Genomic DNA, 25,509 nt, shown 5'->3' on the forward strand with positions numbered 1-25,509 from the left:
ATCTGGCACTGGGGGGCAATGCAATTGGCACTGTGGGGCATGTATCCGGCACTGTGGGGCAATGTAACTGGCACTGTGGGGCAATGTAACTGGCACTGTGGGGCATGTATCTGGCACTGTGGGGCATTGTATCTGGCACTGTGGGGCAATGTAACTGGCACTGTGGGGCATTGTATCTGGCACTGTGGGAAAATGTAACTGGCACAGTGGGGAATGTATTTGGCGCTGTGGGGCATTGTATCTGGCACTGTGGGGCAATGTAACTGGCACTGTGGGGCATGTATCCGGCACTGTGGGTCATTGTATCTGGCACTGTGGGACAATGTAATTGGCACTGTGGGGCATGTATCTGACACTGTGGGGCATTGTATCTGGCACTGTGGGGCAATGTAACTGGCACTGTGGGGCATGTATCCGGCACTGTGGGGCATTGTATCTGGCACTGTGGGGCAATGTAACTGGCACTGTGGGGCATGTATCCGGCACTATGGGGCATTGTATCTGGCACTGGGGGGCAATGTAACTGGCACCGTGGGGCATTGTATCTGGCACTGTGGGGCATTGTATCTGGCACTGTGGGGCAATGTAACTGGCACTGTGGGCCATTTTCAGTGGCCACACCCCTTCTGGAGCGTGGCCACACCCTTCTGGTGTGTGGTCACGCCCATTTTTTCGCTGCGCGCGCCAATGCTTCTTTTGCTATGTTTTTTTTTCTTGGGGGGGGAGGGGGGGCGCCTTTTTACATCTTGCCCTGGGCTCCAAAAACCCTAGTTACGCCTCTGTTGCTGAGTCTTCAACAGTGATAGGGATATCAGGTTGGTAACTACTATTGGCCGGTGGAAATATAATTTATTCTGTTTTGGAAATATTAAGTTTGAGGTGGCGAGATGTCATCCAAAATGAAATGGCAGAAAGGCATTCAGTGACACGGCACAATTCAGATGGTGACAAATCTGGGGAGGATAGGTAGATTTGAGTATCATCTGCTTACAGATGATACTGAAATCCGAAAGAGCTGATTAGTTTGTCAAGAGATGTGGTATAGAGAAAAGCAGAGGACCCAAGACTGAGCCTTGCGGTACTCCAACTGAGAGAGGTAGCAAAGAGGAGGTGGAATCAGAGAAACGAACACTGAAGTAGCGATTAGATAAGTAAGAGGAGAACCAAGTAAGGACTGTGTCCTGAAGACCTAAGGATTGTAGTGTTTGTATGAGAAGACTTCAGAAACACATATGTTAATTAATGAGACTCAGAAAGACTAAATTGTACTCAGCAGTTATCTAAATCATTTATTATCTCTTTCTTTATTAAGCAAGGTGACCCAAAAGTGCCTTACTCAAGTAACTTTACAAAAATCTGGAGAATTTTCCTAATGTTAGTAGTACAGGCTGAATCTCCCATAACCGAAAATTCGATACACAAAATTGCAGGACTGAGATAGGGAGAACTTTATTTCCTGATTGCTCAATGTACATAATCTTTGTTTCATGCACAAAATTATTAAAAATATTGTATAACCTTACCTTAAGTCTATGGAGTCAATCCAATTAGCTGCAAAGGGTGCGATGTGATGTTGCCGCTGCTTTTAAATGCAGGCAACGTCCCCGATCTCGCACCCTTCGCAGCGTGAATTTGCAGAAAATTACTTGATACCCTATGGGGCAGCGAACACTTTTGAGCGAGTCTGGGCCGTCGTAAAGTGCGGCCGCTGCCGCAATGATTCGCTCCCGCGATATCATTGCGGCAAATTGTATTGACCCTTATGTTTAGACGATGTATATGAAATATAAATTCATTTTATAATTTTCCTTTTTTATTGAGTTATGTTTATTGTATTTGTAAATACAAAAACATACAGAAAATACAGGTAACAAAAACAAAACAAAGGGGTTCATGGTGTGTACATGATAAACAAGATCTACACACAATGAGTAGGAGAACATGGATGTTATTCAGATGTGGAAGCGAACCAAAAAAGCAAGCAACTGGGCAAAACCATGCTGCACTGCAGGTCGGGCAGATGTAACATGTGCAGGGAGAGTTAGATTTGGGTGGGGTGTGTCCAAACTGAAATCTAAATTGCAGTGTGTAAAAATAAAGCTGTCTAACATTTGTAGGCTACATGCAAAAGCAGCCAGTATTTACCCTGCTAAGAAAAAATATAAATGTATTTCCTCCCCTTGCATTGCAAAATGGTTTGTTCCAGATACAAACTTACATTCTCTTTCTGCTCTGCTTCCATGTCCGAATCAGGCCAAATTAGCATTTTTAACCAATATGCATAGTGGTCAACCCATATATAAAAAGTCACTGGAATTAAAAGTACAATGCATAAATGACCAAAAAAAAAAAAAACCCCAACCACATACAAAGAATAAATAAACCTTAGAAGTAGCGCACCAACGAAATAGATCTGCAGTTATCTGAGGTAAAAACACAAGAAAGGAAAATATAAGAGAATACAATAAAAAGTAAAAGTATCCTGCACTGGAACACTGTGTGAACAAACCAAAAAAATAAAGATCCAACTGCACTGAACACGACACCCCCAACCGGGGGCACACAGTACTTAATAGCGCCTACACACTGGCCAATTGGCGGCGGACGGGTGGGGGGGGGGGGGGGGTGACGAGGGGGAGTGAAGTTTACCATCACTCGGCCCCAAAGCCCTGCATGCTAATGTGGACGAGATTGTCCATTTTGGCTTGCATGCATAAACGAGCCGGCACCAATGACGGGGCCATGCATCGTTCATCAAACTCGATTGGATTTGGAGAGCGGACTAAAATAGGCGCCATGCAGCCAAGGTGTTAAAAGGCTTAGATAAATGTCACCACATTTAAAACAAGAAATACCATATACAGAGTTCAAGCCCTTCTCTACACACTCGGCGCAGCACACAGAAATACGTCCCTTAATTTCTTTCTTTGAATGTCGATCTTCCTCTTCACACTTCTTCTAGTAGAGAATCTCTGATCCGTAAGCTCCGAAAAATATGAAAAACAAAAACAACCACCAATGTGTAGTTCCTTCTTGTTTGCAAATAGTCTCTTGTGTAAAATGTCTCTATAGTGAAATCAGAGCTCCTGCGTACCAAGACTCTTATAAACAGACTAGGTGATTCATCGCGCCCTGCGGGCGCTCTTCACACCATCGTAAGGGGCTACGCCCCCTTAACCCCTGTATGCTGTTCAATATATGTATTATATGAAGTACTACCTGCATTCCTAGTTTTGTGAGTGGTTAAATATTGCACAATGAAAGGGCGTTGGATGGTGAAGGGGGCGTAGTCCCTTGCAACGGTGTGAACAGCGCCTGCAGGGCACACTGTACAGAATGCAGCGGGTGTGGGGGAGAACGCGGATGGGGTCGTGAGGCGCTGCGGGTGGGGATGTGCGGGGGAGTGGGATCCGGAGGCGGTATGGGTGGGGGAGAGCGGGGGGTGCCGCGGGTAGGGTAGGGGCAGGTACGGGGATCTGGGGGATGGGTGAGGGGGTTCCGGAGGCGCTGCAGGTGGTGAAGGGGCGAGTGCGCCGCGGGTGGGGTAGGGGGTCCGGAAGTGACGCGCGTGGCGTAGGGGGGGTTTGGCAAATGGGGTCAGGAGGAGCAGCGGGTAGGTGCGGCGGGTAGGGGAGGGGCAGGTACGGGGATCTGGTGGATGGGGGAGGGGGTTCCGGAGGCGCTGCAGGCGGGGAAGGGGCGAGTGCGCCGTGTGTGGGGGAGGGGCAGGTGCAGCACATGGGGGAGGGGGTTGGGAGGTGCTGCGGGTGGTGGAGGGGCGGGTGCAGTGGAGCAGGCTGTCAGAAGGTGGTGCGGGTGGGGAAGGGGTGAGTGCGCTGAGGGTGGGGTAGGGGGTCCAGAAGCGATGCATGTGGGGGAGGAGCAGGTGCGGGAGTGTGGCAGATGGGGGAGGGGGTCTGGAGGCGCTGCGGGTGGTTGAGGGGTGGGTGCAGTGGGGTAGGAGGTCAGGAGGTGGTGCGGGTGGGGTTGGTTGCGGGGAATGACTGCGGATGGGGGAGGATGTCTGTAGATGTTGTGGGTCTCCTGCGGATGGGGGTGTGCGGATGGGATGTTCTGTGGATGAGGGAGGGGCAGCGGAGTGGGGTGCGTGGGTGGTGTAGAGGGTCTGGAGGCGCTGCGTGTGGGGGAGTGGCAGGTGCGGCGGATGGTGGAAGGGTCCGAGGGCAGTGCGGGTGGTGGATGGGTGGCTGCGGGTGTGCTGCAGGTGCGGTATGGGGTGAGGAGGCGTTGCGTGTGGGGGATGTGTGGCTGCGGGGGTTGACGGTGGATGGGGGAGGGTGTCTGTAGAGGCTGGGGGGTCTGGAGGCGCGGAATGTGGGGGTGGGGTGGTGGTGCAGCAGATGGTGGAAGGTGGTGGATGGGCGAGTGTGGGGGTGCCACAGGTGGGGTAGGGGGTAAGGAGGCGCTGGGGGTGGTTGTCCATTAGCAGCAGCAGGTCCGCAGGCCACCCAGGCGCAGTGTCAGGGTAACTGTGGGGTGTCCCTGCTCCCGCATGAGGCGCTCTGCCTCACATTTCCCCCGCCCCCCCCAGCCAGGCACATGTCCCCCCCCAGCCAAGCACATGTCCCCCCCAGCCAGGCACATGTCCCCCCCCCAGCCAGGCACATCTCCCCCCCCAGCCAGGCACATCTCCCCCCCCAGCCAGGCACATCCCCCCAGCCAGGCACATGTACAGTATATCCCCCCCCTCCCTCCAGGCACATCTTTCCCCCCACCCCAGCCAGGCACATGTGTGTCCCCCCAGCCAGGCACATGTGTGTCCCCCACGCCAGGCACACCTCCCTCGGCAGCTGGGGAGCACAGCAGTGTGCGCTGTCCCCGCTGCCGCGTGAGCCGCACATCTCCCCCGCGAGGCATATGTCCCCCCCGCCAGGCAGACCTTCCCCCTCGGCAGGCACATCTACCCCCCAGGGCGGCAGGCACATCTTTCCTTCCCCTCCCCCCCCCCCCCCCCCGGCAGCCGGGGACCCGCTGTACCTGGAGGTCCGGACGGAGGGTTGCCTCTCTCCTCACTGGGCAGACGGCAGGAGAGAGGCGCCGGGGCTCAGGCGGGGAGCGGGAGTGACAGGCGCTCGGCTTCAGACAGAGCGTCGCCTCCCGCCCTCACATCTTCGGCGCGGGTCCGGGGGGAGAAGGGTGTGTGACGTCAGTAGCTTAGCCCACATCTGTGCCTCCGCCCAGCGTTACGGCCAGCACAGAGTCACAGACTTGGGCTAATATATAAACAGATATCAATATATGGCATATGGCATAAAGGTATCTTTTGTCCTCTTTTTCCTTTAAACTCGTGTTCACTTCACCACAGAGTGTAACAAATTGAAAAACATGTTTGAGTAAAGGATAGTCCAATTGGGAACGTACCCCAAAACTCACACAATAAGTGCAAACTGTAAACACATCTAGGTATCTTTGGGGTATAATACACTGCGTACCCGAACTCACAATGTATGACGTGTGATAACTCTTATAAAGGTATCTTTCGAAGGTTGTGATTCAGTGTTCCTTTCTCCACTCGGAAGTCTTGTGTGCTCAGTGTTAATATAAAAAAAGAAAAAATACGATTTTTGTGCAGTATATTCTGGTAAGTTAATTTGAAGAAATAATAAGTGCTCAAAAAGTGTGTCCTTAACCACTTTCCTTTGTATGAAGGATTCACCACGAAGTGTGAAGAAGAAAGAGACAAATTTATCCAAATTGGGGTACGCATCCCAGTTGACGCCCTCTATTTGGATAAATTTGTCTCTTTCTTTTTTTATATTAACACTGAGCACACAGTGAGCAATGAGCAAGATCGTTCACATCTTTCAGTGTAATCGGCCAGTGTGTTGGGCCCATTAGACATCATCTTACTTACAATTTAGCAAAAAAGGAACATATATACTGGATTGCACAATATGCTTCAGGGCAGCAGCAAGTAGCAGCAGAGTAGGCCTCTGCATAGATGAAGCTGAATGATAACCAAATCCCCCTGCAGAAGGATAAGCATACTTAGACTACAGCCACCTGTTCCAGGTGCAATAAAACTTTGCCTCCGCTTTATAGGCAATTTAGACATGTCAATCATGTTGGGCTCTAACACGTACCAAGGACAACAAGGCTTTAATTTCAGGTCCTGTAGCGGCCATCCAGGAACGGGCTATGCACACCTTAGCTAAGACACAGAAATTGACTATGTATTGCCTACTGCACTTATCCATAACGTCATCAGCAAGCATGCCCAAACAGCATACTCCTGGTGTAAGTAACATGGAGGGAATACCAGTATTGGACAGTACTGTACGAACTTTGGACCTTATTCAGCATCAGTAGCAGATTCTGCTTTAAAGCAGAATCTGCTACTGCTGTCGATTGCATGCTTGGAGCCAACCAGCACAGAGCAAGGACACCCAGGATGCTAAGGGCCACCCACAATCTAATTGCGAACGCATCGCGATTAGATTGCGATTGCAGCAAACTAGGGTGGACCCCTGCCTGCACAGCCTGGCTGCAAAGGCAGGCACAAGTCGGCAATGTTTCCTGACGCAGCAGACGCATGTGACGTCACACACTTGCCCCGAAAACGCCCAGGACCCACCTCCGTTTTTGCTGACATGACCCCACAACTTCACCGCACCAATGCTCTGCCTGTCAATCAGTGCTCTGCGCGTGCACACTGGCCCGAAAAACATAATAATGCAATCGCATTAGCAACTCAAGCTGAATAAAGCCCTTTGTCCCAAAAAATACAGACTTAGCAGGAGTTAATAAGTGCATTGTAAAAGAAACTGTTGAATCTGCTGGAATCTAATAGAGATCGCAGATATACGAGGAGACTCTAGCTCTCTATCCCAATTCTCATCCCCGATAGGCTGTCAAAATAAATGGTATGTAACCCCGGAGAAAATAAAAACAATTTCAGGGGGACGGGCTATATAGGAGAAGGGCAAACTGAAAACAGAGAGCAAGTGAGAGTCCAGAAATGCCTGGTCCTCAGATGACAAACAAGTAAGCCCTGCCGAGGCAACATTAGACCGCAGGTCAGAGTCACTGTAAGACACTCTGGAGCTGTAGATGGACTTATAATATGATATAAAAAACTCAGCAGTATCAGGTACAGATGTGGCAAAATAATTATTGTGTCTAATAATCTCTGAAACAGCAAGCAAAGGTTGTTCAGCATGAACTAAGGCCCTTATTCCGAGTTGATCGCTAGCTGCCGTTGTTCGCGGCGTAGTGATCATTTAAAAAAATGGCAAAACTGTGCATGCACCGCAATGCGCATGCGCGGCGTATGGGTACAAAGAGCATCGTGGTTTTGCACAGGTTCTAGCGACGCATTCAGTTTCACTGGCGAGCGCAAGGAGATTGACAGGAAATGGGAGTTTCTGGGTGGCAACTGACCGTTTTCTGGGAGTGTTTGGAAAAACGCAGGCGTGGCCGGGCATTTGCTGGGTGGGTATCTGACGTCATTACCGTGTCACTCGTCGCAGCAATCAACGCACAGAATAAGTAACTACAGGGCTGGTCTTGTTCTGCACAAAATTTGTTTGCTGCCGCTTGGCTGCAGAGGCGTTCACACTCCTGCAAAGCGAAAATACACTCCCCCGTGGGCGGCGACTATGCATTTGCACGGCTGCTAAAAGTAGCTAGCGAGCGATCAAATCGGAATGAGGGCCTAAATGCGCTAGGTAACTACTTGTTCTGTCCGCCTGCATATAGTGCACATGGGAATGAAAGGGATGCAGTTATGTGACCGACAGTCAGGAGACCGACTGTCACAATAACTCCCCCTGCATCCCGACAACTCACGGGTTACCTCCTAGGCCGCCACTCCCCCATAACCCTTGGCCACAGGGCAGAACGTCCGTGGGGGATGTAGCGGGGTGGGAGAAGGGCCCAGACAACAGCAAACATTGTCCAATCAAGTCCTGCCCGCTCTGCCACGCTCCCTACCTGGCTGCAAGCAGGAAGTACAGTGCAGCGATTTACGGTTATTTAGGGGGCGGGGCCTAATTCTGTGAAGTGCACATCCCCATCAGACGCCTGTGCAATAATCGGGTAATGTCTCTCCTGCTCATTACCCCCTCCCTCTCCCCCCCATCTCTCTCCTGCTCACTCCCACCCTCTCTCCTGCTCACTCCCCCTACCTCTCTCCTGCTTACTCCCTCTCTTCTGCTCACTCCTCCTCCCTGCCCCCCCCGCTCTCTCCTGCTCACTACCACTTTTTCTCTCTCCTGCTCACTTTCCTTCCCTCTCTCCTGCTCACCCCCCCCCTCTCTCCTGCTCACACCCACTTTCTCTCTCCTACTCACTAGCCGTCAACAGGGAATGCAGTGCAGTGGTTTGCGGGTATTTAGGGGGCAGAGCCTAATGGCGTGAAGTACCCGCCCCCATCAGACGCCTGTGCAGTGTGCAGTAATTGGGAAAAGTCCTCCTGCTCACTCCCCCCTCTCTTTCTCCTGTTCACTCCCCACTCCTTCTTCTCTCTCCTGCTCACTCCGATTCCCTCTCTCTCCTGCTTACTCCCACTCCCTACCTCTCCCTCCCTTTCTCTTGCTCACTCCCCCTCCCCCTCTCTCTCTCCTGCTCACTCTCCCTCCCCCTCTCTATCTTGCTCACTCCCCCTCCCTCTCTCTCTCCCTGACGCACTCTCTCACTCTCTCTCCCTGACACTGTCTCTCTCTCTCTCTCTGACACTTTCTCTCTCTCTTGTTCCCCTTTCTTTCCCTCCGTAACACTCTGTCTCTCTTTCTCTCCCGCTCGCTCTCTTCTCTCTCTCTCCGAAACTGTCTCTCTCTCCCCCTGACAGTGTATCTCTGTCTCTTGCTACCTGACACTGTCTTTCCCTCTCTCTCCTCCTGACACTGTATTTCTCTCTTGCGTGCACTATTTCTCTCTCTCTCTCTGACACTGTCTCTCTCCCTTACTCTTCCTGATGCTCTCACTCTCTCATTCCCCTCTCTTTCTCTTTCCCTCCCTCCCTGACACACTCTCTCTCACTCCCCTCCCTCTCTCTGTTGCTCCTCCCTCTCACACACCCTCTCTCTCTCTCTCTCTCTCTCTCTCCCTGATGCCCTGTCTCTCCCCTCTTATCCCTTTCTTTCTCTTTTTCTCTGACACCCTCTCTCTCTTGCTCCTCTCTCTTTCTCTCATTCTTTCTTTTCCCATGAACCTCTCCTCTCTCTCTTTCTCGTTCCTCTATTTCTTTCTCCCCATGACACCCTCTTTGTCTCTCTCTCACTTAGCTCGTACTTTTTCTCTTGATCCCCTAAGCAGCACTGTAGTGACAAGGGGGGCCCCTTTCAAGTTTTTGCCATGGGGGCCACACAGTTCTAGTTACACCCCTGGCCATCAGCCATTGTACTCATGACAACAAACCTATCTTCAGGGTACTGCAGCTCAAGATCCCTGCAGGCAGCCTCTAAGGTAGATTCCTTTTATCTATAGAACAACTTCAATTCAGCCACCTGTCATATGAATGAACTATGAAAACATACTTTGAAGGCATCCCACACTATAGCCACATGAGCAGTATCAATATTGTCAGCAAAATAACCCTCATAGAGAACCTCCAATTCGAACCCCACACCCATTTGTAGTAGCCACGATGGATTCAGTTTCCAGAGCCGCAGTCCATTAGGGCCACATACAATGTAAATCCTAACTCAGCACAAGGAGGGAGTGGTCCGAAATGCAGCTGCGTTTACACTCAATTCTGGGTAGCCTAGGTACCAGAGAGTGAGAGACCAGGGCCAGGTCAATGTGTAAATAGAAGTGATGAATGGAGGAAAAGCAAAAAACCTGACGTACTCCAGGGTGTTTAATCCTCCAAGTATCAGCCCATCCCATGTTCCCCACAAATGTGGAGAAGCCATCGCCACCTGGAACAAAGAATCCCAATGACTCATGCCATCTGCTCAGATGAGAATCCATAATGTTAGTAAAGTCCCCCAGGCAAAGTACTGGTGTATCCAGGAACGGGCGATAAACCCAGCAGCTGGTTTCAAGACCTCATATGAAAAAGGATGAGGAATTCAGTATATATATACTCCTGATGAAGTCCAGGCTTGATATGCCATAAGGACGAAACGCGTTGAGGAACAGAGACCGAACTGTATCTACTACACATCAGATAAGTTATTTTTACATTATTTTGATGTACGGGTATTTGCTTTGTTTTTTAACAATTAAACTGGTGCTAAAACTTTATTACACTATTTCGGCTACCTTCTTTCTTTTCATTGGTGATCATTGAGCATTAGAAGTACCATGAGGTTCTGGAGCTGAAGGGAGAAATCTATCCAGTTCAGGAATTCCCATTTTGAGAGCGTGCGATTTAATTAAGTGGTTAACTCCACTCATGATGGTACTTGCATTTTTCTAATGGTGTTATTGAACTGGTGGAGGTTTTCATTTGAAGGATCCTAATATACTGCACTAGTAGGCGCTGTTTTCACCTTCTTTCTAGATCCATCAAAACAGACCGACTGAACACCGGTCACCTGGATTACGGCTGCCACCCTGTCAGAGGGAGTGTGGTTTGGAGACAGAGAAATTGGACATTACCACTGTCTCTGGACTAAGACTCTCTTTATTTTCACTCATTTGGTATAGCGCTAAGTACCACCTTTTCACCGATATATATATATATATATTGTAACACTGTAAGGGTACAAGGTGCCGTTTCCTGGGGTAAATGGCAGCACGCAGCAGCTGAGGAACCACACAAGTCCAGTTTCTGGTACAACTGGCCCCAGCCAGTTTTATTATACAGAAAATAAAACAAACACCAAAAGAAAATACCTTGCCTGTCCAGCACTAACTAAACACAAGATGTTCCTAACTATCACTAAACAAAAACACAGAGTTCTCCAGTAAACACTGTATAGCTCACTTGTATCAGGAAGCGTGTTTCTCTCACAGAGATCCTGCAGTCTTCCCAGGCAGTCTGCACACATTAATCAGGCTAGAAGCCCTATAAGGCTCTTGCACAGCTGAAAGCCCTGATTAGCCCTCTGTGAGGCCAAAGATCCAAACTGGGCCCAATGTCTGGAACTCGCCTTATCTCTCTCTCAGGGCCCGTATCCAGCTTTTCCAGCAAACTGAAAAGGTTCTAACAAAACAAAAGCATTTTCCTAGAAGTTTTCATTTTCTAAAACATGTAAGACAAGAACCTGGGACAAACATACCTGCCCTCAAACACTATCCCAGTGTTCTTGTCACATATCCCCCTCCCCTGTTTCGACCTAGGGTCCGGAACACTTGTAGCCCCCAAACAGAAGATGCGGGACAATGCATCTGCGTTGGCCAATTGTGTACCCGGCCTATGTTCGACAGTAAACTTAAAATCCTGCAATGCTAGAAACCATCTAGTTACGCGAGCATTCTTGCCTCTATTTACATACATCCATTTTAAAGGGGCATGATCTGTCACTAGTCTGAATTGTCTACCCAAGAGGTAATATCTCAAGGTATCTAGTGCCCACTTAATGGCCAAAGCCTCCTTTTCCACAATGGCATACCTTTTTTCATGCTCATTGAGTTTCCTACTCAAATAAATGATAGGGTGTTCGTCCCCATCTCTGGTTTGGGACAACACAGCCCCTATCCCTACCTCTGAGGCATCTGTCTGTACCACAAATTCTTTTGAAAAATCTGGTGTTATCAACGCTTTTTTAATCTGGTGTTTTAACGCTTGGAACGCTTTTTCTGCATCAGGGTTCCATTTCACCATATTTGACTGCTTCCCTTTGGTAAGGTCTGACAACGGCACCGCTGTGGTCGCAAAATTGGGAATAAACCGTCAATAGTACCCAGTTATTCCCAAAAAAGCCCTTACCTGTTTTTTATTCACTGGACGAGGCCAGTTTTGAATAGCATCGATTTTATTCAATTGGGGCCTAATCAGACCTCTGCCTATGGTGAAGCCCAAGTATTTGACCTCCTCCATTGCGAGGCAGCACTACTTTGGGTTAGCAGTTAACCCTGCCTCTCTGATTGAGTCCAGTACTGCTTGTACTTTAACCAAATGGGACCCCCAGTCTGTACTGTGAATTACCACATCATCCAAATAGGCAGCTGCATATTTTCTATGGGGCCTCAAAATTTTATCCATCGCCCGTTGAAAGGTTGCTGGAGCCCCATGCAACCCAAAGGGTACCGAAAAGGCTGTTTTTTCTTTTGCGCTATCAGATAAAGGTATTTGCCAGTAACCTTTGGTCAGGTCCAACGTGGTGAGAAACCTGGCTGTTCTCAGCCTTTCTATAAGCTCATCCACACGGGGCATGGGGTATGCGTCAAACTTGGACACCTCATTTAACTTACAAAAGTCATTACAGAAGCGTATGCTACCGTCGGGCTTCGGGATGAGAACTATGGGACTGGACCACTCACTGTTAGATTCCTCTATGACTCCAAGTTCTAACATGGTTTTAACTTCTTTAGAAACAGCTTCTCACTGAGCTTCAGGAATCCTATATGGCTTTAAATGAACCCTGACCCCTGGTTCTGTGACAATGTCATGTTTTATTATGGTCGTTCGGCCAGGCAGCTCTAAAAATATCTCCCTATTTTGGATGAGAAATTCTTTAACCTGATTGTTCTGATCAGCTGATAATGTCTCTGACACCTTTACTGCGGGAAGCAACCGAGGTGAGGACACCAAAGGGCAAGGCTCCGCTGACAGAGACAACCTATCTTTCCAGGGTTTGATTAAGTTAACATGGTAGATTTGTTCGGGTTTTCTCTTTCCCGGCTGGTATACTTTGTAATTAACCTCATTCACTTTTTCCCTAATCTCAAATGGACCCTGCCATTTAGCTAGGAATTTGCTTTCCACAGTGGGTACCAAAACAAGAACTCTATCTCCAGGAGCAAATTCCTGTATCTTGGCACTCCGGTTATATACCCTCTGTTGAGCACTTTGGGCCTGTTCCATGTGCTCTCTGACAATAGGTACCACGGCTACAATCCTATCCTGCATTTGTGTTACATGTTCAATAACGCTTCTATAAGGAGTGGGCTGTCCTTCCCACGTCTCTTTGGCAATGTCCAACAGCCCTCTGGGGTGTCTACCATACAACAAATCAAATGGAGAAAACCCCGTAGAGGACTGAGGAACTTCTCTGATGGCCATTAACAAGTAGGGCAACAAACAATCCCAGTTTTTCCCATCTCTCTCAACAACCTTTTTTAACATACTTTTTAATGTTTTATTAAACCTTTCCACCAACTCGTCAGTTTGGGGATGGTAGATGGACGTCCTGAGGTGAGTGACCTTAAATAATTTGCACAATTCTTTCATGATCCTTGACATAAATGGAGTACCTTGGTCAGTCAAAATTTCTTTTGGTATTCCCACTCTACTAAAAACCTGCACCAGCTCCCTAGCTATCGCCTTGGTTGTGATGGTGCGTAAAGGGACAGCCTCAGGATATCGAGTGGCATAGTCCATAATTACCAGGATATACTGATGGCCCCGAGCATACTTTAACAAGGGCCCCACGAGATCCATGGTTATTCTGTCAAACGGGACCTCTATAATAGGCATGGGAACTAGTGGGCTCCTGAAATGGGGTCTAGGGGCATGATACTGGCATTCAGGACAGGAAGAACAATATTCAGACACTTCTTTATAAACCCCTGGCCAAAAGAACCTTTGTAAAACTCTTTCAGTGGTTTTTTCTGCCCCTAAATGTCCTGCGGTAACGTGACTATGAGCTAAATCTAGTACCGTTCTCCGATAAGGCTGGGGAACTACCAGCTGTTCCACCACATCCTCACCCCTTTTGACAATGTGGTACAAGAGCTCATTACAGATGGCCATGTGGGGATACGTAACCCTGTCACCTGGTACCACAGGTTCCCCATTAACAACCTTAACATTCTCTCTAGCCTTTATAAGGTAGGATCCTTTAACTGTTCAGAAGCAAACAGATCCTTCTTTACCTCCAGGTCAGGCACGCTTTCAGTTCTAACTACTATGTCTATGTTCCCAGCAAGAGGGTCCTCACTGGACTCCCTATCTGTCACTTCCCCAGCCAAACTAGCAAAAGGCAAAGGGTCAGAAAGTTCAGAAGACACACGTACATCCATAAAATCACCGGTATTATCAACTGGCTCTTTACTTCTCACATCTGTTGATAACCGTGATTTCCACAGTTTCCAAAAATGAGGAAAATCCCTCCCTATTATGGCCTCATGCACCAAGGTGGGGACCAGTCCTACTTTAACAATTGCTGACCCACAACAAGTTTCTATATTCACTTCAGCAGTGACATAATGTTGGGTATCCCCATGTGTGCAAGTTACCCCAATAGGTATTTGCTGGACCTTTAAGGGGTTCACTAACCCAGCTTTCACAAGGGTAACTAAACTTCCTGAATCTAGCAAGGCCTCTACCCGGTTACCCTCTAAGAACACATCACACATTTGGTTTGCCAGCTCAGGGGAAGGTACCACAGTACAGGCTAACCTAGCAAAGAAAGACATTCTGCGACCTTCAAAGGCAGCATCACATTGCATGGGTTCTTGTGTGACTGGGCAATTGGCAATAACATGACCTGGCATACCACACCTAAAACATTTAACCACACGATTATCAACCCGTCTGGGCAGCATAGACCATTCTAGCCCCATTGGCCTGTCTCCAGGGCCAGTGTTTACAGTCTCTCCAGCCTTGCGTTCTCTTAACCGCCCAGCAACGTTTTCCCACGGAACAGTCTTACCAGTCTTTACTGAAGAGCGCTGTCGAGGATCTATGGGTTGCTGGGTGGTCATCAGTAGTTCCTCTGCTGCCAAATACCTCTCTACCATGTCCACTAATTGGTCAGCAGTACCCGGGTTTCCATGGCTCACCCAACTTGCGCAGGACCATGGGCAAAGATCTCAAGTAGCGGTCCATGACGACTCTTTCAACCATCTGGGGACCAGTTAATGTCTCTGGCTGTAACCATTTTTTTGTTAGCTGAATAAGGTCGTGCATCTGGGAGCGAGGAGGCTTCTCCATGGCGTACACCCAATGGCGCACCCGTTGTGCTCGTACTGACAGCGTGACTCCCAGGCGGGTCAGGATCTCAGTCTTTAGTTTATCATAGTCCCGAGCCTCAGCAGGTCTTAAATCAAAGTACGCTTTTTGGGGCTCACCTGACAGAAAAGGTGCCAGCAGACTGACCAACTGTGCTTTCGGCCAGTTCTCACGCTCGGCAGTTCTTTCAAACGTGGTCAGGTAGGCCTCCACATCATCAGCCTCTGTCATTTTCTGCAGGAAGTGACTGGCCCGTATAGAACTAGAGCTGGTCGGAGCACTGACGGCCATATCTCCAATCCGGGCTGCAAGGCTCTGCATCACTTCTGTTAAGGCCTCCCGCTGTAGTCTCAAATTTTCCTCCATTGCCACCTGCTGCTGTCTGTTGGCCTCCTGCTGAGCCGCTGTAGCTTGCAGCAAGGCTTTGAGCAGTTCCTCCATGTCGACAGACTTTTCAGGCAGCTTTGTAGCTGCTTTCACCCAGGACATATATCAAATCCTCAGGGCGAGTCTCAGTAACTTCACACTGGCCTGTATCTGCATAATCCACCGTTTTCTGCAGGCCTCACAAAGCTGCTGCTTTCACTTATGCGCAGAACGGCATGCTCGCATTCTCCACCAAGTTGTAACACTGTAAGGGTACAAGGTGCCGTTTCCTGGGGTAAATGGCAGCACGCAGCAGCTGAGGAACCACACAAGTCCAGTTTCTGGTACAACTGGCCCCAGCCAGTTTTATTATACAGAAAATAAAACAAACACCAAAAGAAAATACCTTGCCTGTCCGGCACTAACTAAACACAAGATGTTCCTAACTATCACTAAACAAAAACACAGAGTTCTCCAGTAAACACTGTATAGCTCACTTGTATCAGGAAGCGTGTTTCTCTCACAGAGATCCTGCAGTCTTTCCAGGCAGTCTGCACCCATTAATCAGGCTAGAAGCCCTATAAGGCTCTTGCACAGCTGAAAGCCCTGATTAGCCCTCTGTGAGGCCAAAGATCCGAACTGGGCCCAATGTCTGGAACTCGCCCTCTCTCTCTCTCTCAGGGCCCTTATCCAGCTTTTCCAGCAAACTGAAAAGGTTCTAACAAAAAAAAAAAAGCATTCTCCTAGAAGTTTTCAATTTTGAAAACATGTAAGACAAGAACCTGGGACAAACATACCTGCCCTCAAACACTATCCCAGTGTTCTTGTCACAATATATATATATATATATATATATATATAGATAGACAGATAGATAGATAGATAGATAGATAGATAGATAGATAGATATGTAAAATCAAACTGGGCTTAGAGTGGACAACATGGTCCAGAAAGACGTACTGGCCAAGGGGATTGGTTTGTATTGCCTTAAATACCAATGGGACTGACTAATTAATAGGAATGGAAACGTCCCTAGAAGAGGAAGATGTTTAAGGGCCGGAACCTTACTCCCAACCAGATGAGTTTCATTTAAACAAGAAATGTCAGGCCCATACTGCCTGAGCAACTTAAGCACCAACGAACGACCCCTGTATATAACGAATTTAGGGGTAGGAATTTAGCTCTGTCCTTCGGAACGTCCACTGTAAAGTCAGGAAATAAGAGAATTTAACTCCATTTCGCTCCAATCGACCTTTAATTGGGGTCAATCTAATGGACTGCATTACGATCCTGAGTGGAGAAATTTTGCAATGAGTCTTTTTGTCAATATATTTTTCTATAATTATCTAGTAATGCCAAAACACTGTAGCTATAAATGTCTATAAAACTATTTGAAAAGTGAGTGATTTCTGGGAAATTCTTGGGAAATGGAAAGCGGTTAGTTATTATTTTGTTAGCTTGGTTTGGGAACACGTTAATGCAAGCACATTTTATCTATGACATGATAAACCATGCAGAGACTTAATGGTGCTGACACAGCAATCTTTTGAAATCAGAGTGCAAAGCTGCTCTCAGCAAATACACTATTACCTTCCTAATGCAAGTTATACATAATAAAGACAGATAGATGCTTGTCATAATCTGCTTCAGATCAAAAAGTATAGCCTCAATAATGGCAGGTGTCAAATACAGGGATCCAGCTATGGGCCGGATTCAATTAAATGCGGTAATTTACTGCAAGAGGAAAGGGTAATAGCCTAGAGCTTTTACGCCCGGGGCTATTCAAAAACAGCCCCTTTTCATTGCGCAGTAAATTACCCACTAACGCCCATTAACCCATTAAATTTAAGTTCTTGAAACTATGGGTTAACAGGTTTGCGGCAACCAAGATCAGGGCATTTAATGTGAATTTCTGTTCGCGCCTCATAGGCTCAAACAAAAATCCATTGTAATTGCAGCGTGCGGGTTGATCACGGGCTGCTGCAGGCCAAAACTGAATAACCCTGTCAGAACAGTTAGCATGCAGTAATTATTTAATGGCATCTGGTCCTATGTTTATGTTTTAAATAAAATATAATTAACATAAATTAAATACCAATAAAAACTGGTCTAACCTTTCGATAAATATGTTTCTCATTTGCCATGTTTTCTGCTATGTTGCTGTTTCAGTGAAATAATGAAAATGGGAGCTAATTCAGACCTGATCGCTGCTGTGCATTTTCGCACAGCGGGCGATCAGGTCTGAACTACGCATGCGCCGCAGTGCGCATGTGCATGTTAGAGATGCTATCAGCATCTCAGCCCAACGATTACCTCTGCCTGATTGACAGGCAGAGGCGTTCGCTGGTCGGGCCGCCGGTGTTTGGCCGCCGTTTTGGAGGTGCGGTCCGAGCAATGCAGGCGTGCCTGGACCATGTGGGGGGCGGGCCGCAGCGGCTGTGTGACATCACACGCAGCCGCTGCGACCTGGGATGCGACAAGTAGCTCCCTGCCAGTGCACAGGAGCTGCGCTGGTGGGGAACTATTTGTCAAGTACAAAACCCCCAGGATAAAGTTATTACGTAGAAATATCAAAATTATCAACAACTTCTTCTGAGCGTGAGGCTGCGGTAGTATGAGGCAGATGCACTTATACTGGGCACAGACATGTATTCCGGGCATGAGTCTATCATACTGGGCACAGGGCTGTGCAATGTGAGCATGGGGCTGGGGTAGCATGAGGCTTTTATGCTGGGCACAGGCATGTATCTTGCGCATGAGTCTATTATACTGGGCACAGGGCTGTGCAATGTGAGCATGGGGCTGGGGTAGCATGAGGCTTTTATGCTGGGCACAGGCATGTATCTTGCGCATACTACAGCACCCAGGGCTGGATTAAGGCTGGTGGGGGCCCAGGGCAATGAAGGTGTGGGGGCCCGCAACACACACACTACCCGAATGGCACGGACCAGCAGCCTGGCCAGGGACAGCGCACCGATGTGGCTCACACTCTCACAGGACTTCCTTTCACCATCCGACAAGACTGTACATACAGGTCCTCGGCGGCCGCTGTTCATGAACAGCTGAGACACCGGAGAAATAGAAGACAAGAAGAGCACAGCAGTAGGGATGGATGTGGAAAATATGGCAGCGGGCGAGAGCGGGCATGCCGGCAGGGTGACTGCAGCGCACTATCAGACCACAGTATCAGGCAGCTTTTCTCCCCCAGACTACAGCAGCAGCAGGCGGTATGATTATTGCCGGCAGCAGCGCCACGCACAGGTGCTGCCACCTCCCGCTGTGTGAGCTGCACTGCTGGAGCTCTCAACAGCAAGTGATCCTCAATATAAACGGTTGATTCTAAATCGGAGTGGGAGAAGGGACCTTCTGACGTCACTAGGGGAGGAGACACGTCACCAGGGGGAGGAGCTACGGCCGAACAGGTTACCCGAAAAGTACCTTTCGCGGGCTCGCTTCGCTCGCCATGCTTTGCTCGCTTCGCTCGCCATGCTTTGCTCGCCACGCTTCGGGCTATTAAAGGTAATAGTTGGTGGCGTGGATAGTAGAGGAACTATCCTGCTGGCCTAGCTCCTCCCCCTTGTGTCGTGGCTCCTCCCCTGACGGAAAAGGTCCCTTAGGCCACTTGAATCTAGCATCAACCCAATATAAACTGCCCTAGGTATCACTGGCAAGCAATACATACATAGGAAAACAGCCGCTTTTGATTAAATGTAAAATGCCTAACATTTTAACAGAGCTTCTTTCGCTGGACAGGTCCACCCTTGCTTTATGGTGGAGTGCGGAGTCTGACTGACTCCGCAAAAGACCATGGGAGGAGGAGCTGCTACGGCCGTGCATGCACAGCAGTCCTCCTCCCTGAGCGTCGGCCATATTTTTCAGGGGCATACCCTGACTGCCCAACCAGCAGCGCCAGCTCCGACGCTACCACAGGCGGCTCAGCTCAGATGTGCAGGAGCAGAGCCGCCGCCATGTGGGGAAAGCCTGGAGAAAAAAGCCGCGCTTCACGAGTCACCGGCACCACAGGTCCCAGCCATGTAGCATGACACTGTGTGGGGGCTCTTAATCATACTTGCCTACCTGACCCTCTCCATGAGGGAGAAAAAGCTCTGTTCCTGGACTTTCCTGGTAATGTATGATTGCCATCACCTGTGGTGAGCTAGTTAATTGATAAGAAAGGTATTTCACCACAGGTGATGGCAATCATACATTACCAGAAAAGTCCAGGAACAGAGCATTTTCTCCCTCATGGAGAGGGTCAGATAGGCAAATATGCTCTTAATGTGTGCACCGGCGCTGCTGCCTGTCATATAGTTTGACAGGTACAGCGACAGCCAGCAGCATCCCACGTATCAGCAAGGTAGAACGTCCCTGTGTGGGGGCTCCGGGACGGCCGCCCCTTTCGCCCCTCCCATAATCCGGCCATGACAGCACCCTAGTCATAATTATAATAATCTCTCTTAAATAATGTGGGTACGTATTACTATTATTATACCTATACTATAAAACGGGATCAGTACGTGATACCGCTGGACGGAATCCCGGCAGTCGGAATACCGACACCGGGATCCCGACCGGCACAATCCCAACAGGGGGGCGAGCGCAACGCAGCCACTTGCGGGCTCGCTGCGCTCACCATGCTGCGGGCATGGTGCCTCGCTACATTCGGCACACTAATTTATTCTCCCTCTATAGGTGTCGTGGACACCCACAGAGGGAAAATATGTTGGGATTGTGCCGGTCGGGATCCCGGTGTCGGTATTCCGTCCGGCGGGATCTTGACCGCATCCCCTATAAAACACCATGTTCACACTGCAGAGAACAGTGGCATCTCAGAGATCAGTGACTTGTGCAGACTGTAGCCATGGCTTATTATAGAGCAAGGCGGGACACATCCAGAGAAACAGGGAAGATTATACTTTACTGCTGGGATCACTTTTGGGATTCATTTCTGTTTATCTCAATGGATGCACATCTGACTTGACTACTTAAAAGATCCTGTTGGTTTCTAAAGTTGAATGACTGGCTCCTGAGATCTACATTTGTGTCCACTTTGGTTATAGAGATACGGAAGTACTTTGCAAGCATAATTCATCTTTGTAATATAGTATGGGTGTAATTCAGACCTGATTGCTGTTATGCGAATTCGCAAGGTGGACGATTATCGATTGACTGCGCATGCGTACGGATCATAGTGTGCAGGCGCGAGGCCAAACTGCAAAAAAATCCTGCGTCTTTTTTTATCGCTAGGCGTACGCAAGTTGATTGACAGAAAGTGGACATTTGGGGGTGGTAACTGCCCGTTTTCTGGGTATGTCAGTAAAAAGGTAGCCGTTCCCAAGCGTTTTCAGTGTGGGTGTGTGACATCCACTCCGGCCCTGAACAGCCTGTTTCTATTGTACTGTAGGAGTAAGTCCTGGGCAACGCACAGACTGGAAAAATAATTCGATGGTGAGTGAGTTGCAGACAGATTTGCAGCTGACCGGCGTTTGCATAGCTTTTCACACAGCGTACACAGACTTGCACGGGGCGGGTATTCACTCTGTCTGGCCGGCAACTATCTGATCGCAAACCTCTGCAAATTCCCAGAGGAGTGATCAGCTCTGAATTAGGCCCTATATACTGCGGCAACGAGGATACTTTGACATGTTCTCATGTTTAGAAAAAGACTCACTCCCAAGGGCAATGGCCAGATGGGGTTAAGAATCATGCTGCTTACTACAGCAAAGGTCTTACACACAGCTGCACTACATGAGCGTGACTGCTTTGGTGTGTGTTCAGGTATAAAGGATTGGGGGATCCAGTGGGCGGGGCTTCCAACTCTGACTAGAAGCTGGATGATAGTGAGGGCCGGTGGGGCATAGCTAGTGCCAGGAAGCCATATCATGTGAACAAATGTGCTGTCATAACATTTGTGAGGAATAAAGAAGCAACCTGACATAGCAGACCAGATTGGAGAGTCCTTCTTTGTAAGCAGCTTCTTACAATACATAATGGGGTATATGAGCACATCTGTAACAGCAGAATACTGTCTTTATTTCCATTAAGCTGTTCACTTACCAAGAGAAAAACCTTACTGTCAGGCTTGACCTTGTGCTTCTCCATGTACTTTATCAGGCTACTATTAGCATACCTGCAAAATACAGTATTTCAGGTACAAATACAAAGGGCGACCATTACTATGAGATATCCAGTTTTATTTTTTGCACGCAATTTCCGTTCAGACAAGCATACAGTATATCATACGTTTCCACATGTTGTGTCTACACAGCCACATTCATCAATGCCTACTGACAGCAGATAATTTGGTCGACCTGCACCATATATTATTCACTATAGAATTTATTTATAATATAAATAGCACTAAGATCTCAAAAATTATTTTTACAATGATTTTTTTTCAGCTAGTAGTAAATACTATAGAAACAGTATCACTATAGCATCTTATATCTCACGCATTTTGTGCCTATTTCTGCAGCATGTAAAATGCACTCTACACAGTAAGAGAAGTCAGCTGCAAAAGACTGATGAGTCTGTTTGGATGACTCATTCGGATTACATTATAGAATTCTGGTTAGTAAAGCACCATTCTAGCATTCAATACATTTGATAACAATAGCTTTGTTTATTCAGCAGGATTTTTACAGAAAGGACTAAATACATGCACAAACACACACACATATAGACACACAGGGGTATATTTACTAAGGTCCCGATTTTGACCGAGATGCCGTTTTTTCTTCAAAGTGTCATCTCGGTCATTTACTAAACTCAAATCTCGGCAGTGATGAGGGCATTCGTATTTTTTTTGAAGTCCAACAAAAAAAATACGAATGAATACACCATCGGTCAAAACGCGGCTGTTTAAGTATGAATCTCGGTCATTTACTAAGAAGTGCAAAGCCAAAAAAAACAAAAACACTGCCGTGAAAAAATACAACTCGTAAAAAAGTGCTAAAAAAATACAGACCTGCTTTTTTGAGCCGTGATTGGATAGGCATGCACGGATCCATGAGATCCGTGCATGTATATCAGTGGGAAGGGGTGGGAAAGTGTTAATTTTTTGTAAAAAAAATTGCGTGGGGTCCCCCCTCCTAAGCATAACCAGCCTCGGGCTCTTTGAGCCGATCCTGGTTGCAGAAATATGGGAAAGAAAATGACAGGGGTTCCCCCATATTTAAGCAACCAGCATCGGGCTCTGCGCCTGGTCCTGGTTCCAAAAATACGGGGGACAAAAAGCGTAGGGGTCCCCCGTATTTTTAAAACCAGCACCGGGCTCCACTAGCTGGACAGATAATGCCACAGCCAGGGGTCACTTTTATATAGTGCCCTGCGGCCGTGGCATCAAATATCCAACTAGTCACCCCTGGCCGGGGTACCCTGGGGGAGTGGGGACCCCTTAAATCAAGGGGTCCCCCCCCCAGCCACCCAAGGGCCAGGGGTGAAGCCCGAGGCTGTCCCCCCCCATCCAATAGGCTGCGGATGGGGGGCTGATAGCCTTTGTGAAAAGTGATTGATATTGTTTTTAGTAGCAGTACTACAAGGCCCAGCAAGCCTCCCCCGCAAGCTGGTACTTGGAGAACCACAAGTACCAGCATGCGGCGGAAAAACGGGCCCGCTGGTACCTGTAATACTACTACTAAAAAAATACCCCAATAAAGACAACACACACACACCTTGAAAGTATAACTTTAATACATCCATCCACACCTCCATATACACATACTTACCTTATGTTCACACGCAGGTCGGTCCTCTTCTCCAGTAGAATCCATGGTGTACCTGTAGAAAAAATTATACTCACATAATCCAGTGTTTTCGGCTCCTCGGTAACTCCTTTTGTAATCCACGTACTTGAAAAAATAAAAAAACTGATACCCGACCACGAACTGAAAGGGGACCCATGTTTTCACATGGGACCCCTTTCCCCGAATGCCAGAAACCCACTCTGACTGATGTCTAAGTGGGTTTCTTCAGTCAATCAGGGAGCGCCACGTTGTGGCACCCTCCTGATCGGCTGTGTGCTCCTGTACTGTCTGACAGGCGGCACACGGCAGTGTTACAATGTAGCGCCTATGCGCTCCATTGTAACCAATGGTGGGAACTTTCAGGTCAGCGGTGAGGTCACTTTCGGTCAACCGCTGACCTGAAAGTTCCCACCATTGGTTACAATGGAGCGCATAGGCGCTACATTGTAACACTGCCGTGTGCCGCCTGTCAGACAGTACAGGAGCACACAGCCGATCAGGAGGGTGCCACAACGTGGCGCTCCCTGATTGGCTGAAGAAACCCACTTAGACATCAGTCAGAGGGGGTTTCTGGCATTCGGGGAAAGGGGGCCCATGTGAAAACATGGGTCCCCTTTCAGTTCGTGGTCGGGTATCCGTTTTTTTATTTTTTCAAGTACGTGGATTACAAAAGGATTTACCGAGGAGCTGAAAACACTGGATTATGTGAGTATAATTTTTTCTACAGGTACACCATGGATTCTACTGGAGAAGAGGACCGACCCTCGTGTGAACATAAGGTAAGTATGTGTATATGGAGGTGTGGATGGATGTATTAAAGTTATACTTTCAAGGTGTGTGTGTGTTGTCTTTATTGGGGTATTTTTTTAGTAGTAGTACTACAGGTACCAGCTGGCCCGTTTTTCCGCCGCATGCTGGTACTTGTGGTTCTCCAAGTACCAGCTTGCGGGGGAGGCTTGCTGGGCCTTGTAGTACTGCTACTAAAAACAATATCAATCACTTTTCACAAAGGCTATCAGCCCCCCATCCGCAGCCTATTGGATGGGGGGGACAGCCTCGGGCTTCACCCCTGGCCCTTGGGTGGCTGGGGGGGGGGCCCTTGATTAAAGGGATCCCCACTCCCCCAGGGTACCCCGGCCAGGGGTGACTAGTTGGATATTTGATGCCACGGCCGCAAGGCACTGTATAAAAGTGACCCCCGGCTGTGGCATTATCTGTCCAGCTAGTGGAGCCCGGTGCTGGTTTCAAAAATACGGGGGACCCCTACTCTTTTTGTTCCCCGTATTTTTGGAACCAGGACCAGGCGCAGAGCCCGATGCTGGTTGCTTAAATATGGGGAACCCCTGTCCATTTTTTTCCCATATTTCTGCAACCAGGATCGGCTCAAAGAGCCCGAGGCTGGTTTGCCTTAGGAGGGGGGACCCCACGCAATTTTTTTTTTACATTTAAACTTTATTTTTTTGTTAAACAAAGTGCACAATGAAGCCCAGCACGGATCTCTCAGATCCGGCCGAGATTCATTGTATTAAAGTCGGCAGTGTTTTACAAGTCACTCACGTAAAACACTGCCAAAAAAAACGAATGACATCGACATCGGAAAACCCGAAAATGCAGAATACGGCAGCTTAGTAAATTAGTCGTAATCAATTCAAAAAGTTGCATATTTACACTTTCGATGTCATTCGTGATTGAACTTTGACCTCAAACAGGAAAACACGAATCTTAGTAAATTTACCCCACACTGTTGTTTAGTTGGGGTAGACTAAAAGTAACTTTTCTTTTGACAGTATTTCACCAAAAAGATCGTCACATCAAAAGGTTTATGAAAAAAAGGAAATTTTTTTGTTTACTTCACGAAAATATTAGGTTGCCCATAAACAAGAGTACCAGAGTGTTAAGTGGCCAGAGCTGTATTTTTTGACCAAATCAAACAAATCCAACTGTTTGCGCTGAATCCTTTAAGGCAAAATTAATATGGCAAGGTGACGAATACAAAGAAAGCCAGATATCAGTCAATGTCCAATTACACCTTCTGCAAGTCCTGATCAGATAATGTTTGGGATTGCCGCTTGTTGGGTCCCTTATATGCTGCGATTTCTGGCCGCATAGGGGCCGATTCAATTTAATGTGATGTCGGATGCACCCACATCGCCCATATATGGTAGTGCCAACTTACATAGTAACATAGTTAATGAGGTTGAAAAGAGGCAAAATTCCCATCGGGTTCAACCTGTAATCTGTCTAAAGCCGAGTTCATTATAATGTCCTAATTGAAGTAATGAAGCCAACTGTAAATCATGTTCCTCCTAGATTAAAAATGTCAATATTTTAAATGCTATAACCTTGGATATCTTTTTCAGTCAGAAATGTATC

The 25,509-nt window shown here is 48.0% G+C and overlaps 1 protein-coding gene across 2 annotated transcripts in view; it reads right to left on the minus strand.

Annotated features, from left to right (window-relative positions):
* The window catches only part of CDK19 (cyclin dependent kinase 19), a 589,804-nt gene that overhangs the window by 52,469 nt on the left and 511,826 nt on the right, over positions 1-25,509 (minus strand). For both annotated transcript variants that reach the window (XM_063917135.1, XM_063917136.1), the window contains exon 9: positions 21,449-21,521. In XM_063917135.1, the coding sequence (XP_063773205.1) occupies positions 21,449-21,521 (73 nt within the window). The remainder of the gene's footprint in view (positions 1-21,448; positions 21,522-25,509) is intronic.

The sequence above is a fragment of the Pseudophryne corroboree genome, chromosome 4 (genome assembly GCF_028390025.1).
Source record: "Pseudophryne corroboree isolate aPseCor3 chromosome 4, aPseCor3.hap2, whole genome shotgun sequence".
In the NCBI taxonomy this organism is placed as follows: domain Eukaryota; kingdom Metazoa; phylum Chordata; class Amphibia; order Anura; family Myobatrachidae; genus Pseudophryne; species Pseudophryne corroboree.